The 17,276-nt window shown below is 42.6% G+C and overlaps 2 protein-coding genes across 2 annotated transcripts; both read left to right on the top strand.

Annotated features, from left to right (window-relative positions):
* Window positions 1–203: 203 nt before the first annotated feature.
* On the top strand, window positions 204–4,442 carry LOC115627507 (NPC intracellular cholesterol transporter 1 homolog 1b). Its single transcript, XM_030523201.1, has 6 exons — window positions 204–1,436; window positions 1,497–1,798; window positions 1,852–2,781; window positions 2,850–3,259; window positions 3,320–3,474; window positions 3,536–4,442. Exons 1-6 carry the CDS (start codon window positions 240–242, stop codon window positions 4,280–4,282), a joined length of 3,741 nt encoding a protein of 1,246 aa, XP_030379061.1. The 5' UTR covers window positions 204–239; the 3' UTR covers window positions 4,283–4,442.
* A 3,261-nt stretch (window positions 4,443–7,703) lies between these two features.
* LOC115627588 lies at window positions 7,704–8,231 on the top strand. Its single transcript, XM_030523312.1, has 2 exons — window positions 7,704–7,982; window positions 8,036–8,231. Exons 1-2 carry the CDS (start codon window positions 7,704–7,706, stop codon window positions 8,198–8,200), a joined length of 444 nt encoding a protein of 147 aa, XP_030379172.1. The 3' UTR covers window positions 8,201–8,231.
* Window positions 8,232–17,276: the final 9,045 nt, after the last annotated feature.

Below are 17,276 nucleotides of genomic sequence, written 5' to 3'. Positions count from 1 at the left end.
AGCCGCATCGACTTGTCATCGCGAACAGCTAATCACAAACTAATCGAAGCGGAAATCTTATCAGTCCGTTGTGCTTAGTACCTTCCCGAAAATGTTCCCATCCACATGGCGACCAGTTGGTAGCAGGCTGCTGGTGGCTGTTGTTGGTCTGCGCTTGGCCAAACATTTCGACTGTGGTCGTTCGGTTTCTTGTTTTGTTTTTTTTTTTTTTGTGGTTTTTTGTTTGTGTGTGTATTGGGATGAACAAGTTGATATCCTGGATTGGTGCTCTGGCATTGAGCAGTTGGGTTTGCTTTGTGGATGGGCAGAGTGACCTTCCATGCATCTGGTACGGACGCAGTCATTTGAAGGGGTCGCACTGGCAAAATAAGGCTGATAACGGCCCTGCACGGCCGCTAAACAGTCCCGAGGCTGAGGAAATATTCAAGCGTCGCTGCCCCACATTTTACGAGGAGTACAAGGGACCCAATGGCGATGCGGAACTATTGCTATGCTGCGATGCGGATCAAGCGATTGACTTGGACGCGGGTATGACCCAAGCCGATGGCGTCTATTCGCGCTGCCCGACCTGTGTGGCCAATATGGCGTTGACCATATGCGCCATGACATGTGCACAGAACCACTCGCTCTTTCTCACGGCCTACAACGAACCCTACGACAATCACGAGTATGTGGAGCACATTGACTATCGATTGTCTGCAGAGACTGCTTCTAAGGTCTACAACAGCTGTGCGAGCATTCAACATCCGCAGACGGGACGGCCAGTGATGGACTTGGGGTGCGGTGCCTACAATGCCAAGACATGTGACTACCGCAAATGGTACAATTCTATGGGCGATGCCGACAGCAGCGACTATGTGCCGTTCACAATCAACTATATATATGACGACGATGAAGTGGGCTCCAGCAACGAGGATGATGCCATCTTTTTGCATCTAGATCCACTCGACTGTGGTCAAAGCTATGACAACAACTATGCTTGTGCCTGCATAGATTGCGACGAGTCGTGCCCGATAAGCACACCCCCGGCGGGGCAGGAGGATCCCTGGCAAATAGCTGGCCTTTATGGAGTGACCTTTATTGTCAGCTTGATAGTGGGCATACTTTTGGCCGTCCTCATCTTTTGGGGCTCCTTCGGACGTTGTCAAGCGCCAAATGTTTGCATGCCCACGCTTTATGGTGGTTTCCTGCACACGAGCTTCCGGTTCTGGGGTACTTTTTGTGCAAAACATCCGGTTCTGGTGTTGGCCATATGTTCCTGGGTTATTGGCGGCCTTGGATATGGCATACGCTATATGAATGTCACCACGGATCCCGTGGAGCTGTGGGCCGGTGAAGAAAGTCGCACAAGAATTGAAAAGGAATACTTCGATGAACACTTTGGGCCTTTCTACCGCACCAATCAGATATTTGTAAAGCCCAAGGACAAGAGCTACGTGAGTGAAGCTAAGAAAAGCCGATAATTATTCTTAATCAATCGATACTTTTTGTGCTAGTTTACACACGAAGCGCCCAGTGGATTGCTTCAGTTTGGACCGGCCTATGAGTTCAACTTCTTGAAGGAGGTCTTTGAGCTGCAGGAGGCCATCATGAAGTTGGGTCTTGACGAAGGTGTTGGTCTGAACAAAGTGTGCTATGCGCCAATGCTATATCCGGGGGAGGAGCCGGAAGTGAAAGACTGTGTTATACAGTCCCTCTACGGCTATTTCCAGCACGACATGTCTCGTTTCGAGAGCTCCTATGAGGACAGCAATAATTACACCATTAACTACTTGAATCAACTTGAGGATTGCTTGCGGTACGATTGCAATTTGTTATTCCAGAAACTCTCTATATCTATCCCCTATATAGAGTTCCCATGATGGAGGACTGCTTTGGCACCTACGGCGGCCCAATTGAACCGGGCATAGCTGTGGGTGGCATGCCCAAGGTCAGTGCTGGGGAGGATCCAGACTACTTACTAGCCACCGGTCTAGTGCTCACATTCCTCGGACGCAATCAGAACGATCCCTCGAAGTTGGAGAACAATCTAGAGTGGGAGCTGAAGTTTATTAATTTCCTCAAAAGCTATACCAGCGATCGCCTGGACATTGCCTTTTCCGCGGAGCGCTCTATCCAGGATGCTATAGTGGAGCTAAGCGAGGGAGAAGTGGGCACTGTGGTCATAAGCTACGTGGTGATGTTTGTCTATGTGGCCATCGCCTTGGGCCGCATACGCAGTTGCCGGGGCTTTTTCCGAGAGTCACGCATCATGCTGGCCATCGGTGGTATTGTCATCGTCCTCGCCTCTGTGGTGTGCAGCCTGGGCTTCTGGGGCTATTTGAATGTGACGACCACAATGCTTGCCATCGAGGTCATTCCGTTCCTGGTGCTGGCCGTGGGTGTGGACAACATATTTATTATGGTGCACACGTATCAGCGATTGGATCGCAGTCAATATGCTAATACCCATGAGGCGATCGGAGCTGCTATTGGTCAGGTGGGTCCCTCCATACTGCAGTCGGCGGCCTCCGAGTTCGCCTGCTTTGCCATTGGCGCCATCTCGGACATGCCGGCGGTTCGGACCTTTGCGATGTACGCGGCGGCGGCCATTTTGTTGGACTTTTTGCTGCAGATCACGGCATTTGTGGCACTTATGGCCATCGATGAGAGGCGCTACCGTTCGGGGCGCCTGGATATGCTATGCTGTGTGCGAACCGCAAAGATCCTGAACGACTCATCGGATGTGGGCATGCTGGAGAAGTTGTTCAAACATTTCTATGCACCTTTCTTGCTATCCAAGTGAGTAATGAGAGCGAAAAGAAAACCATTTCGAAATACTTTCTCCTCCCTTACATTATTTCCATTAGAACCGTGAAGACGATCGTGTTGCTAGCTTTTACTGTGATAACCTGCCTGTCACTCATGGTGTGTCCGTCCATCGAGCCCGGCCTGGATCAGGAACTTTCTATGCCCAAGGACTCCCACGTAGTTAAGTATTTCCAATACATGGATGATCTATTAGCGATGGGCGCACCCGTCTACTGGGTGCTGAAGCCAGGGCTGGACTATGCTCAGCCAGAGCAGCAAAATATCATCTGCGGCGGGGTCGAATGCAACGACGACAGCCTGTCCGTGCAGCTCTATACCCAGTCGCGTTATCCAGAGATTACATCTCTTGCACGCTCGGCCTCCTCGTGGATTGACGATTACATCGATTGGCTAAGCATATCCGACTGTTGCAAGTACAATGCCACCACTTTGGCCTTCTGTCCGAGCAGTGAGTAAGCCAAGTCCTAGTTTATAACGAACTGGCCAAGAAAGAGATATCTCTTTCCAGATTCCAAGAGTGATGATTGCTTGCCCTGTCCACGTGAGTTCACGGATGATGGGCTACGCCCCAAACCAGAGACCTTTAACAGATATGTACAGTTCTTCCTCTCTGATCTCCCCGATGCTGAGTGCGCCAAGGCTGGTCGAGCTGCCTATGCAGATGTAAGCCCCATTTCTGTTCTTCCTGACAAGCTCTTGCGACTTAACAGGTGTTGTTTTTAAGGCCGTCATCTACACCCTAGACGATGAGGGCTTGGCCACCATTTTGGATACCTATTTCATGCAATACTCCACCACTTCGACCACCAGTCCGCAATTCACATCAGCGCTGCGTGAAGCGCGCCGCATCGCTAGCGAAATCAACGCAATGTACCAGGCACATGGAGTGGACGTCGAAGTGTTTCCCTACTGCGTTTTCTTTATTTTTTATGAGCAGTACCTGACCATCTGGAACGATGCGCTTTTCTCCCTCGGACTCTCACTGGTGGCCATATTCGTAGTCACCCTTTTAATCACCGGCTTCGATATTACATCGGCGCTAATTGTTCTGTTTATGGTCATCTGCATTGTCATCAACATGGGTGGCATGATGTGGGCCTGGAGTATTACGCTTAATGCGATTTCGCTGGTAAATCTAGTGGTGTGTGTAGGCATAGGCGTTGAATTCGTCTCGCATATTGTGCGCTCATTCAAGGAAGCTGAGGGCACGGCCCAGGACCGAGCTATGCGCTCCCTTACGGTCACCGGAAGCAGCGTTCTCTCGGGCATTACGCTCACCAAGTTCGCTGGCATTGTGGTGCTCGCCTTTTCAAACTCGCAGGTGTTCCAGGTCTTCTACTTCCGCATGTACCTGGGCATTGTTCTTATTGGAGCAGCACATGGATTGATTTTATTGCCGGTGCTCCTGAGCTTGCTGGGACCATTACCTGGACTGCGCAAAACATCCAGCGATGAGCCACTGACGCCTTAAGTATCGCCTACCACGATTTCTCCGTAAAAGTGTGCGTGTGTGGGTTTGTGTGTGGGAGTCTGACTGCGCCAGAGTGTGTACAACTGTGATTTAAAAGTCACCGCGACAATATGTAACAAATATCAGGGACGATTGTAATTTAGTGGGTCCTTGAAGGATTTCAAGAGACACAAATGTATAATTATAATAAGAATTATAAACGATAATAATTATATTTTATTTACTATAATATTCCCCTTGTCTCATGCGCGAATCAGTAGCAAACGACAGCAATCGAACGATAATGATCGGATCTGCAGACATTAATGCAGCATAGAGTCTCTAAATGGGTTTCAAATAGGGACAGGTATATAGTATGTATGTCCAGTACGGAACAATTTGTACCTAAGAATTTGTATACTAATCGGTAGCGCTTTCCACTGAAAGTTTTAGCAATGCCATTCCCAAAGAAATATACCACCGGCCCACAGTCCACACAAAACACGAGGTCGCAAATATTTTCGCTGACCTAAGCCCCGATATAACTGCCCCAGAACTTAGCTGAAAACACGTGGGTGTACGAAAATTGGTGTAATATTATCTTATTTTAAAAAATATAGGTAACATACACGTAATATTCATTGGGCACTGTGGATATTGAAAATGCACTTCACACATAAGCATACATACATATGTTGCATAGTTAGGAAATTATGCAGATTTAATTTTTCGACATTCATTTTCGAAATTTTACTTAATAATATCGTATAAATCGAAAATATTTAGTATGAACTCATCCTAAAATGCTATATTTTACTTGGGAATGCTGCTAGAGTATTCGTTTTTAATCAATCAAACGTAACATAAGAAGACATCAGCATCGGATGTTATTGTCAAATGTGGGTAAAAATTCCAGGAATTCTGGGAGTTATGTGCATCGCAAAAAAATCTCAAACTTATGAGAATCTGGATACCAAGTTTGCGTATTGTAGTCCTTATACTTTTTGCCATTTTTGCGCTCATGCAGACAGATAGACGGACAGACAGACGGACATATCTATCTCTCTATCTCGTCTTGACATACTGATCAAGAATATTTTTACTTTGTGTACGTTTGTACCAAACTAGTGTACCCTTTGGGAAGCTGATCCTTGCAATCCATTTAACTAATAATAACAATTTTCAAATTGAAGAAGAAGACATTTCCGGGGAGGTTCTCATCCTAGAACACGTAAGGGTATGGTTACAGCAATCGATTGTCGTTTTATGGCCTCAAGAAGGAGGACAAGTAATGAAAATTTCTTGCGATTTAATAATATGTATTAATATGTACTAATATGTAGCTCGCTATATTAACACAATACAAGTACAAGAGAGGGAGAGAGAGAGTACTACTTATTTTGTAACAGATTAAAAAAGACGTGGCAGAACCATATGCATACATAGATGCCCACAATGACCACAGGAATCGATATAGCCATATCCATTGTCTGTTTCTACCAGGGACTGTAATCATTAAATCATTAATAATGCTTCATTTTCACTCTCCCACAAAATAATTAATTGTGGGGTACTCAACCAATAACCATTCAAAAAAACTCATAGAATAATGAGTACTCTTTATTTGTTGATTTGTTAATCAAAAAAAAACTTAAGTTGCAGTTTTGTCAATTTCGTAGGTAATAAGGAAACCATTTATATGTATTTATATTTTCTACGCAAAACTACTGTCACGGTTCCCAAGCCCAAGAGGAGAAATATCTCCTTTTTCTGCAAGGAGTAGTGCATTTTGTCATCTCGTGTTTGGCAAACTACCTTCATCCGGCCACAATATCCTATTGCTACCAATGGAAGTATTTTTTGAGTACCATGACATTTTCCATTTGTAATATAGAGGCGAGTTTGAAAAGAAAAGACATATTGCGGCCAGCATTTTTATTTTGAAATAAAGTAAATAGGTTAACTTGCTTCGAAAACTTGCTTCTTAGCTGCCTAACTTAAAACTTGCCATTTGGGCTGTGCGCGAATTGTGAATCACCGAAGATGACCATCTCTCCTGTTTATGCAGGTGTCCTTGAGTGTGGGAATCAGGAATCTTTGTACAATTTAAATTTTTGGATTTTTTCGGATTTTGGTAGAACAATGTAAAGCTTCTGACTGCCATTAACGTGGAAATGGCCAGAGTGATCTTTGTCTCTGCCATCATCAAGTTGACACACGACCTCCTCGCGGTGCTCTCTGGGTAGCTTTCCGGCTCCATCCGGAGTTGGTAAGTGAGCAAATGTGTGCAGCGCTTTTGTGCGTAGGGCTTGGGACCCACCACATGAAAATTTTTTACTCCCAGTGAAGGACATAACAACAGCTGCTTTCTCAACCGCTCTCGGAAACCGATACTGGTAGCGGACTTTGGGCACATATTTCCCGCTCACTGCACACAGCCGCAGAAGATGTCATTGGTTTCCAACAGCCGCTACCGAGAAACCAATGGTACGACGAGGAGTGCCGCGAAGCCACTGCAGCGAAGAATGCCGCGTACAAAAGAACCCTGCAGACGGCGACAACGCGCGCTGTGCATGATGTATATCGGGAGAAGAAGAGGGAGGAGAGGCGGCTTTTTAGACGCAAGAAGAGAGAGCAAGAAAAGCGAGAGCGAGAGGAGATGGAGCTTTGTAGAGACAGGAACGACGCTAGGAAATTTTTCCAGAAGGTGAAGCGTCTAACGCAAGGTTTTAAGCCCGCAGCGTCAGCCTGTAAGAACTCGGAAGGAAATCTGGTGGTGGACGGGCAAGCGGCACTGAGACTGTGGAGGGAACATTTCTCCAATCTTCTATCAGGCGAAGATGTTAACAATTCCGCCAGCGGAGATGACCCCACAGAACCGATCGCCGACGATGGTATTGAAGTACCGTCACCTAGCCATGACGAAGTCGAAACAGCCATCCAGCGGCTCAAAAACAACAAATCTGCGGGAGCAGATGGGCTGCCTGCGGAGCTGTTTAAGGCAGGCGGCAATGAGTTGGTAGGGTGCATGCACCAGCTCATTTGCAAAATATGGCTAACTGAAAGCATGCCTGATGATTGGAATCTCGGTGTCCTATGTCCCGTCTTAAAAAAAGGTGATCCCACGGTCTGCACCAACTATCGTGGAATCAGCCTTCTTTCCGTCGCATATAAGGTCATATCAAGCGTAGTGTGTGATAAGCTAAAGCCATTTGCGATAGCACTGATTGGGCCTTATCAGTGCGGCTTTATGCCTGGTAAATCCACCACTGACCAGATATTCACGCTACGCCAAATCCTGGAGAAAACTCATGAGTTTCAAATCGATACCCACCATCTTTTCGTCGACTATAAAGCAGCATTCGATAGCCCGAGGAGGGAACGTGTATATGCCGCACTGTCTGAGTTCGGTATCCCTGCAAAGCTAGTGCGACTATGCAGAATGACGTTGAGCAACACTCGTAGCTCCGTCAAGGTAGGAAAGGACCTCTCCGAACCCTTTGATACCGTTCGAGGTTTCAGGCAAGGCGATGCCCTCTCGTGCTATCTCTTCAACTTCCTGCTGGAGAGTGTGGTGCGCAAAGCTGGTGTACACCGAGGCGGAACGATCTTTTTTAAAAGCGTTCAGCTTCTTGCGTACGCTGATGATATAGACATTATCAGCCGTACCAGGAGAGGCGTCACCGGAGCATTTGCGGCTATTGAGAAGGAAGCTGCAAAAGTGGGTTTGGTGATAAATGAGAGCAAAACTAAGTATATGTTTTCCTCTAGCAGGGACACGCGGCAACCAGACTCCCAGATCGCGGTGGAAAACTATACTTTCGAAATGGTGAAAGATTTTATGTATCTTGGCACCACCGTCACAGCAACCAACGATGTCAGCCTAGAAATCAAATGGAGATTAACTCTAGCCAATCGATGCTACTTCAGCCTCAGTAGGCAATTGAGTAGCAGAGACCTTTCCCGAAAAACCAAGCTAACGCTCTACAAGACGCTCATCCTCCCCGTGCTGCTTTATGGTGCAGAAGCATGGGTGATATCGCAGACTGATGCAGCAGCTCTTGCAGTGTTTGAGAGAAAGATGCTTCGGAAGATCTTCGGTCCCATACGCGTTGGCGACGACTACCGCATACGATGGAACAGCGAACTGTACGAGCTCTACGCTGACATTGACATAGTCAAGCGAATAAACATCCAGCGGCTAAGCTGGCTAGGTCATGTCGTGCGTATGGAAGAAGACGCTCCAGCGAAAAAAGTTCTCGATGCGGATGTTGGGGGGAGACGACGACGGGGGAGGCCTTGCCTACGTTGGAAGGACCAGGTAGAGAACGCACTTACTACCTGCGGAGTGACCAACTGGAAGCGACGCGCGCGAAGCAGAGGCGCGTGGAGAGCTGTGTTACGTCAGGTCATAGCCCGATAACGGGTTTGAAGACCAGTCAAGAGAGAGAAGAGAGAGAATACAAATAAATTCTTTACTGTTAAGTCATAAATTTGCATAAAGTGCTGCGGATTCCCTGATCTCGAGGGGTGCACAGCTGCCACCACTGCCGTCGCTGGCTCTGACTTTGGCATAACTTCCAGGACATCTCCTTGCCTTTGACTCACCTTTGGCGGACGCGCATTTACTTTTATTGTTTATCGCTGTGGCACCTTTGCTTTTTATGGCCTTAAATTTGAGGGCAACTGCCAAGCGGCAAAACAATAAACAAGAAATTTCAGCTATAGCCAGTCAGCCAGGAATGCGGTTCCCTACTATTCAAACACCCCTTGCTCACAACTTGAACCATGTCTGCTATCGCTAGCAGTCCCCCCTTCTGGGTTTTCTTTTTTCTCTGTCTCTTAGCTTTACGCCTTTTGGCCAAAAAGTTTCGCGTCGTTGACGCAGATTTTAGCTGCACCTTCTTCATTATTTTTAACTGCGCGCCGCCTGCTGGCAGCCGCACGCGCCAACGCATTCTGCGGCTTATAAAGAGAAGTGGCACCACCAGCAACAAAAACAACAGTAGAAGCAGCAACAGCAACAACAACAACAACAACAGCAATATGGCGGTCACGCACACAGTGGGCAGTCGCGGCTAGAACGCACCCTTCCCCCTTCAGGAGCTTCGCCCTCAGCCATTCGTTCGAGCAGTCTCGCAGTCAGCTAAGTATCCACGGGCATTTAACCCTCAAAATGAGTGTAGTGTTTTTAATTAAAATTAATAAAGTTTAGAGTGGTTTTTATGCGCGTTTTTACTCTTCTTGTGCTCTGTTTTGCTTGCTGTTTTGTCTTCGCATTTCAGCTTGTATCCCCTAGGAGAAAGATTAGTTGTAAAATCAAGCGCAGCCTCTTCCAAAAATCCCAAGTGCTCCACTTACATTGCAATGCTCATGTTTATATTAGCGTGTAATGCACATATGAGAGTGAATTTCTCGAATGGCATTCATTCTGCAATTTGGCTTGAATCTGATCCCCAAAGTTATCTGAAAAGCATCTTCGACCTCACACAGTATATACAAGTAGTATCTTTTCTGAATAGCATGACGAAAGGAATCGATCTAAGCATGTCGTTAGTTGTCATTCAAAAATTGTGGAGCACCAATTCTTTGGTTTACTTAACGTGCGATCTTCTTCAACGCTTTCTCGAGCCTCTTTGAACATAAATATTTGTTTTTGACATAGCCGTGAGACTTCTGCAACACTCTCTGTCTGTTGTAAAAATCACAAAACCACTTTTAAATATTTACAAATCACCAGCCCACATACTATAGTAGAAGCAAAGGTCCAAAATTGTACTCTGGTATTAGTGACTTGATGTCAGGGGGTGTAAAATGGGCGTGTGGAATGGTAAAGGGGTACTATATAATGGTGTTGTAACAAAGTTATCTCTTTGAAAGGAACCGAACCATTTTCTAATTATATTATTTGGAGTTCCTTTATAGGAACTGCCTTTGTTCAATCCCAATGAAATGGGTTGGTCTTTCCGTTCCTCAACCAATCGTATTGTTCAGAAGCTTATCAACATTTGGGGACATTGCGCTATCTAGCTTGTACTAGAATGTGTTGTGTACTAAATATACTATATATTATGCATATATAGTAATATGCCTATCAGGCATAGTTCTTTTTATTCTAGGGCTTAATAAAAAATGCTTTTCACCTAAAACTCGGCATTTGAGGCCGCTTATTAAAATTCCACTAGTTCAAGTGTCAGCATTCAGCACTTGAACTTGGAAGCACAATATTTTGACAGCGACCACATTTGAATTAATGCCAATGACCTCGATATATTATTTGTTGGTCATTGAAATTCTCATTGCCTGCACAGAAGACACACCATGGACCATAAAAAGTGAGCACTTTATCAAAATCTAATTGAAAAATGTATCAGTAATTTCATATTGAAAATGAATTAGCTACACAAAATGAATGCTCCTCCCTCGGCGGATGGGCTGTGGCTCTTCTCTATTTTCTGGCACATGGATGAAGTGCAAATTGAGATGCCAAATGCCTGCACAGCAACCGACTAGGCACATAATGGATAGGAAAGCGGAAGAGCGCAGAACGGGCGATTGGTTGGCTCTTGAGAATGTTTTTCACGCACATTTTCCTGGCCAATTAATTGCCATTAAGACGCACTGGCAATGCCAATGGGTCGTTCTTTAACATACAAACTGCCAAAATTGTACACATACAAGTATATAGGAGCTGTCATGCTTACATCGTACATATGTTTTTCTGCTGGATATGTGCGAGTATATTGTTTCAAAAATTTTGTCTTTATCATTATTAAAGTGTGGAAGCTTTATACTTAGCTCGTTTTGTTTGATTTTTATAGCCTGTACCCAAAGGGTGAAAGGCTATACTAGTTTTGTGCGCATGTATGTAACACACAGAAGGAGGCGTGGCAGACCCCACAAAGTATATATATTCTTGATCAGGATGAGAAGCTGAGTGGATATAGCCTTGTCCGTCCGTCCGTCTGTCCGTCTGTCCGTATGAACGCAACGATCTCAGAAAGTATAAGAGCTAGAATAACCAAACTTGGTTTCCATATTCTCCTAAGACCGAGAAAGTACGAGTTTGAGTTTTTTTTCAATGCACCCCCCCACTCCCCCGCAATTCGTGTCTTTTCTTATAACTTCCGTAACTCTCGGAATTTTGAAATCAATTTTGGTAAGTACATCCAGTTAGTACTAATGTGTCCGTGTGCCAAATTTCATCATGATAGGTCAATTCTGAAGAAAGTTATAGCCATAAGTAAAATCGCTGCTCATGTGCTGCCCGCAGCTGTTGTTGTTGCTGCTGCTTTGGTTCAACTTTGTGCTGCATACATACACGCATATAAACACGCATAGGTACGTGATGTAAATGTATGCTGTTAAAACTGAACATAAAGATGTATTCTAATTTAATTTAATTAATTAATTCATTCATTCATTTTTTTAATAATTTAATTTTTTTTTTATTTATTTTTTTTAATTTTTCTTTTTTGTGGAGAGTACAGGCTATTTTACTGTCGGGCTTGCTCGACTGTAGCGTTCTATCTTGTTTCTTCTTAACCCGTTAAAATTACAGGTAACTAAAATTTTCTGGTATGTCACATTGTTTACATCAAAAAAATAAAATAAGCTCGTATTCAATTATTTATATTGTGTGAACTAAAATATGTTGCATGGGGGGAAAATATAGGCCAGTTTCTGCTTTGATACGGTTAAAAATACTGAAGCTAGTGATAGTCGGCCATATCGGTTATATGGCAGCTATATGAAATAGTGGCCCAAGCTGAACCAAACTTGGTATGTCGTCTTGAGTCACCAAAATATGCATACAAACTAAATCTTATTATTTCGAGACTGATTGTATAATAATAATAATCTCTTTGAATGCCTCCGAAAGGTTGAAGGTAATTTTATTTACCATTTGGCCAGCTACTATACAAGTATGGCTCGATTCACAGAAAAGAAAGGATAATTTTATAGTTTTTCTAATCGCACCAAAATCGACAACTACTTTGTTTGCTAAGCAATTTTTGGTGAACTCTTAAAAATATTTAAGCCACATTTTCTTTCTCTGCCCCTTCGCTGCCAGCAGTATTTTCGGGACGGTTCTTTTAAACTACGTGATATTATCGAACACATTGAAAAGATTTACAAAAGTTTAAAGTTTCGAAAGTCGAAACATTCGAGATTGTGTGTAAACTAGTGAGCTGTTGGATGCACTTTAGTTATCTAAGAACTAAGAGTACAGGAGTACGACTAAATGCATACTCTTTTAATGTACTACTCGCACGTGGCTTTTTCAAGTTGCTGGCAAATATCATTGAGCAGCAATAAAGGTCGAATGTGGAATGAACATTAAAATACAATTTCACTCACACACACACACGCATAGGCACACACAAATGTGTTTATTTTGTATGTGCACAAAAATATGCTGTTAGGCGCCATATAAATCATTTTTATTCAAAAATTTTCGAGTGCGCACACACGAATTAATGTGCCAGATATGCAATAAAAATTTAAATTAATTGATTTTTCCAGCTGCCTGGGAAGCTGACAAACCACCACCAGCAGCAGCAGCAGTAAGAGGTTAGAGTGGCAAGTGGCAAGTGGCAAGTGGGGAGTGACTAGTGGTGGGTTGTGGGCGTGGCGCATTGGGGTTGGAGTGCGAGATAGGCAGGAGGAACGTGAAGCTGTCTAAATGAAATTTTCGCACGATTTGTGGCTAATTTTTCGCACTTCCCACAAAGCACCATATTCTCGCATACACATGTACACTTGAGTATGTATACGTTGTTATTTTTATTGCTTTTGTTGCTGTTAGCAAACCCATAATATTCGCTCATACCCAACAAGCCCGGCCATAACTTACGGCCACCGATGGCAAAAAAAGCAACAAAAAAACCAAAATATGGAAAAGTGCATGAAAAAATAGGAAACATTAAAATAAAATTGGCGCATATTTATTAATCGGTTATCGGCGAACGCGGCCAAAGCGGCGTATGCGTGTTATGTGTGGGAGCATGCTCGCGTATGTGTCTGTATGTGTGTGTGTGTGTGTATGAGTGCATGCGTGTATGTGTATGTATACATAAACCTTTAAAGCAGGGCGTGCATAATGAGGCGCACATAGTACTCGTGCGATTCCACCCAACGACCTGCGATTTTGAATCGGAAATGCAGCTGGCTGTTGTACATGCATACATACATACATGTATGTATGTACTATATGTATGTGTTGTTGTTGCAGATGCTTTCGTAGCCGCGATTTAATTTAATTTGCAATTTTTTGTTGCGCAATTCATTTAATGTTTTTCTTAATTTTGCCTTCATTCATTTCCATTATTGTTTTACTATATATTCGGTTTCAATTGCTATTTTGCTTTATAACATTTTCAATTATATGGCATATCAATTGCACACGCTCTGCTTTTCCGCTCTCATTTTGTTTACTTTTCGCGCCCCGCGGCCAACTAAAATCCGATATGCCTATATGTATGTGTGTACGAGTATGTATGCATGTATGTATGTATGTATGCATGTGTGTGTGTATGTATGTATGTACCTTGTGTTCAATACCAAAGGAGGCCTCTTTGCCAAAGTACTCGCACCATAAACTCCTAAACACGCACACGCACACACACACACTTATAGTGCGTATGCAAACTTTTATTAATACATATAGTAGTATATGCGAGCTCTACGGTTGCGATTCGGTTATATGAAAAGCAATTATGCACTTTCACAAAATACCGTTGCACCATTTTTGAAGCCCCAATAAGCATCCATGAACAACACTTTCGATATTTTCATTTCGGCCTCCATCGACATTTGTGCTCAAATGGCTTCGGACTTTACTTCAACTATTGCATCAATAATGATGCTTACATGCCTATTCAGAGCTTGATTGGCCGATTGATGAAGGATTATTATTAAATGCTTCATTTATTTGGCTCGGCTGAATCGTCGGCTATCTAGTACAACCTGAGAAATATATAGTACTTGTATAGTATGTTGCCAGGCAGGCACCTTTTTGTTTGTTGGGGGCAAATGTAGTTATTCACTGAGTTGCACGTGAGATTGCTGAAGCCCTTGTATTACTATATTACGCGTTGGACGGCTACTAAATCTCTGATCCGATCCTAGTTGGGTGTTTCCAAAAGTCTCTGTTGAGGTGAAGGCCAAGAGTACTGGCTGCTGATCCTTGGGACCATGTAGTTTCAAGGTGATTTGGCATGATGAATTGCCTGATAAAAGGGTTGCCTTGTTAGGGTAAATGATGTACTTTTTTACATTCATGATGTACACTTTAATTTATTTAATACAATTAAACTATTTCTAAAAGTATTAAAAACTGTTGTGCATCATACACCAAAATATATGCTACTAGGTTCGTTCTTTTCAACTCAAGCTACATTTGTTTTCTGTAATTTTAATAATACTAAAAAATAATATTACTATTAGATTAAATGCCTATTTAATTCAATAATTTCATTATCTTATATTATATTTTATTAAAAAGTGACTTTAGCATTCCTTTCTTGTTGGCATTATTGTCATGTGAAACGTGTGCATATTTTGATATGAAATTAAAGGTAATTCAATGACCCTTTTAAAAAGTATAAATATGTTTATGTTTGGGAAATAATCACCTAAAAAGAAATATACAAGTAAGTCATTAAAAGTTGCACTTTCGGAAAAAACTTAGCCGTACCAATTAATAGTGGTTAGGGCTCGTACAATTTTTTTTTATACGATCGCATTTTGGCTAACTATCTTAGACCACCCCCTTTTTAAATGGGGAACCCGCAGTGCATATGAGGATTTACTTTGTATTTCTTTGTAAATACCTGAGGGGGCAAGGGGAGGGCCAACACGATTATAAGGTTGCTCCCTCCTCCCCTTTTGCGACAAATTATCTACACAAATCCAATATTTAACAAACTCAAATACTCAACATGAAGTGGAAAGCGATTCGTTTACACAAATATATGCTTACGAGTACGAGTATGTAGGCAAGACTTCAAACACAGATAACGGAACGAACAAACGGGGGGTAACAATATTTTGCTTTATCCACAAAATACATAATCATATACATACATATGTATACATATTGTCTCTCTTCCCCATTCCTCGTTCTCTCTTTCTCCCAATTTTTGTTTGTCACATCACAATATCTGTCGAATATCTGTACAATATCTGTCCTCAACCAAAATGTAATTAACCAAAATTTCATTTATTTATTTATTTATTTATTCCTGTCTGTCTGTCTGTCTGTCCGCTTTCTACTGAATTTCGTATTGTAGTGGATTGGCAGTGTCCGTCTCAAAGCCATTATACACTTTCTCCAGATGCTTCTCCTGGTTTAAATTGTGTTTAAATTGAATTTTAAATATAAAGAATTAGTGGTCTGAGAAGAAGGGTCGTTTTTATAACCCTCCATTCCAATAAATGGATGCTTAAAATATAGAGTGTTCAAAGTGGTTGGTCCTACGTTAGTTGGTAACTCGTCGATATTTGCTGAGTCTATTTAATAATAGAATATTCAAAATTTGACCTTTATTATGTACATTTTTGTCACCTTTGTCAATTTCCAAGCTATTATAGTTAGGATGCAGCCCACTATGTTTGGTGGAAAGGTAGCCCAGATCCGATAATTGATTAATACAAATAGCACAATATTATGGATAATTTGTAAGTGACCATCGATCAATATGGAATCAAAACTTTTTATGTCTACCTTAAATTGCGAAAGGCTATACGCAATACGTAAATCAAAAAATAAAACAAACTCGTATAACAGACATGGCCAAATCGACTCGTCTTGTCACCCTGATTAAGAATATATATACTTTTTGGGGTCTGCCACGCCTCCTTCTGCCTGTTACAGTTTTCACCTAACGCAAACCAAATATACTGAAATGAATAGAAATGAAAAAATAACAATCAGAAATAAAAAACAAGTAAAAACAACAAATTAATTATAAAATACAAGTAAAAAAGCTAAAGTCGGGTGTCCCGACTTTGAAATACTCTGTACATATGTTTACAATAATTATAGAAAATAAAAAAATTAAGAAAATAAAAAAAAAATTTGATCGATTTTACCTCTCTCGGTATTCGAACTCACGTAAAGGGTATATAATTGCACATTTACATAGCAATTGCGTCTGTGTGAGTGTATGTATGCCTATGCGCATCTATTCGTGTCTGTGTAAGCATTTTCGCAGTCAACCAAACAGCAACATCAACAACAGCCGCGGGCAGCGCTTGAGCAGCGCTGCATCAGCAAATATATTTATGGCTATAACTTCTTGTTAAATCGGTCTATCATAATGAAATTTGGCATACGGACACATAATAACCAACTGGGGGTATTTCCAAAATTTTAGTTCGAAATTCCAAGAATTACGGGAGTTACGATTTGCGGGGTAGAGGGGGGAGGGAGGGGAATTCCAAAATATACATTTTCTGCGTATTCACATAAGGCATCTGGGACTAAAATTTGGTGTTCCTAGGTCTTATAGTCTCCGAGATATAGGCGATTATACGAATGGAAAATCGGGAAAACCCCCATAGGGGGGAAGTGGGGGGGGAAAATCAAAAAAATAAAACAAACTCGTATAGAATACACACATAACGCATCTTTGTGCAAAATTTGGTGTCTCTATCTCTTATAGTCTCTGAGATCCAGGTGTTCATACGGACGGACAGACGGACAGACGGACAGACAGACAGACAGGGCTAGATCGACTCGTCTCGTCATGCTGATCAAGAATATATATACTTTGTGGGGTCTGCCACGCCTCCTTCTGCCTGTTACATTTTTCAGCTCCCGCAAACCTAATATACTCTTGTACATTTCATGTACAGAGTATAATAATTAAAAGCTAAAAGGAGGAGACTCACTGACCCGGTGAGCGAAGGTCTACAAGGTATTAGCCAGTCCGCCTCAAATTTCGTTCAACGTTCGCTCCTGAAGAGGCTCTTTATTCCTGTAGTTAGTCTTTTAACAAACTACATAGTT

The sequence above is a fragment of the Scaptodrosophila lebanonensis genome, unplaced genomic scaffold, assembly GCF_003285725.1.
Source record: "Scaptodrosophila lebanonensis strain 11010-0011.00,11010-0021.00 unplaced genomic scaffold, SlebRS2 tig00000096-arrow-pilon, whole genome shotgun sequence".
Lineage (NCBI taxonomy): Eukaryota > Metazoa > Arthropoda > Insecta > Diptera > Drosophilidae > Scaptodrosophila > Scaptodrosophila lebanonensis.
Note: the sequence above shows the minus strand (reverse complement) of the source record. Positions and strands in the feature narration are given on the sequence as shown.

What these genes read in the sequence shown, in the direction of transcription:
- LOC115627507 (XM_030523201.1), top strand. Translation starts at nt 240, where the DNA reads ATGAACAAGTTGATATCCTGGATTGGTGCTCTGGCATTGAGCAGTTGG. An exon ending in TTTGGCCTTCTGTCCGAGCA is followed by an intron (nt 3,260 to 3,319) that starts GTGAGTAAGCCA and finishes ATCTCTTTCCAG; the next exon opens with ATTCCAAGAGTGATGATTGC. An exon ending in GTCGAGCTGCCTATGCAGAT is followed by an intron (nt 3,475 to 3,535) that starts GTAAGCCCCATT and finishes GTTGTTTTTAAG; the next exon opens with GCCGTCATCTACACCCTAGA.
- LOC115627588 (XM_030523312.1), top strand. Translation starts at nt 7,704, where the DNA reads ATGACGTTGAGCAACACTCGTAGCTCCGTCAAGGTAGGAAAGGACCTC. An exon ending in TTGAGAAGGAAGCTGCAAAA is followed by an intron (nt 7,983 to 8,035) that starts GTGGGTTTGGTG and finishes TTCCTCTAGCAG; the next exon opens with GGACACGCGGCAACCAGACT.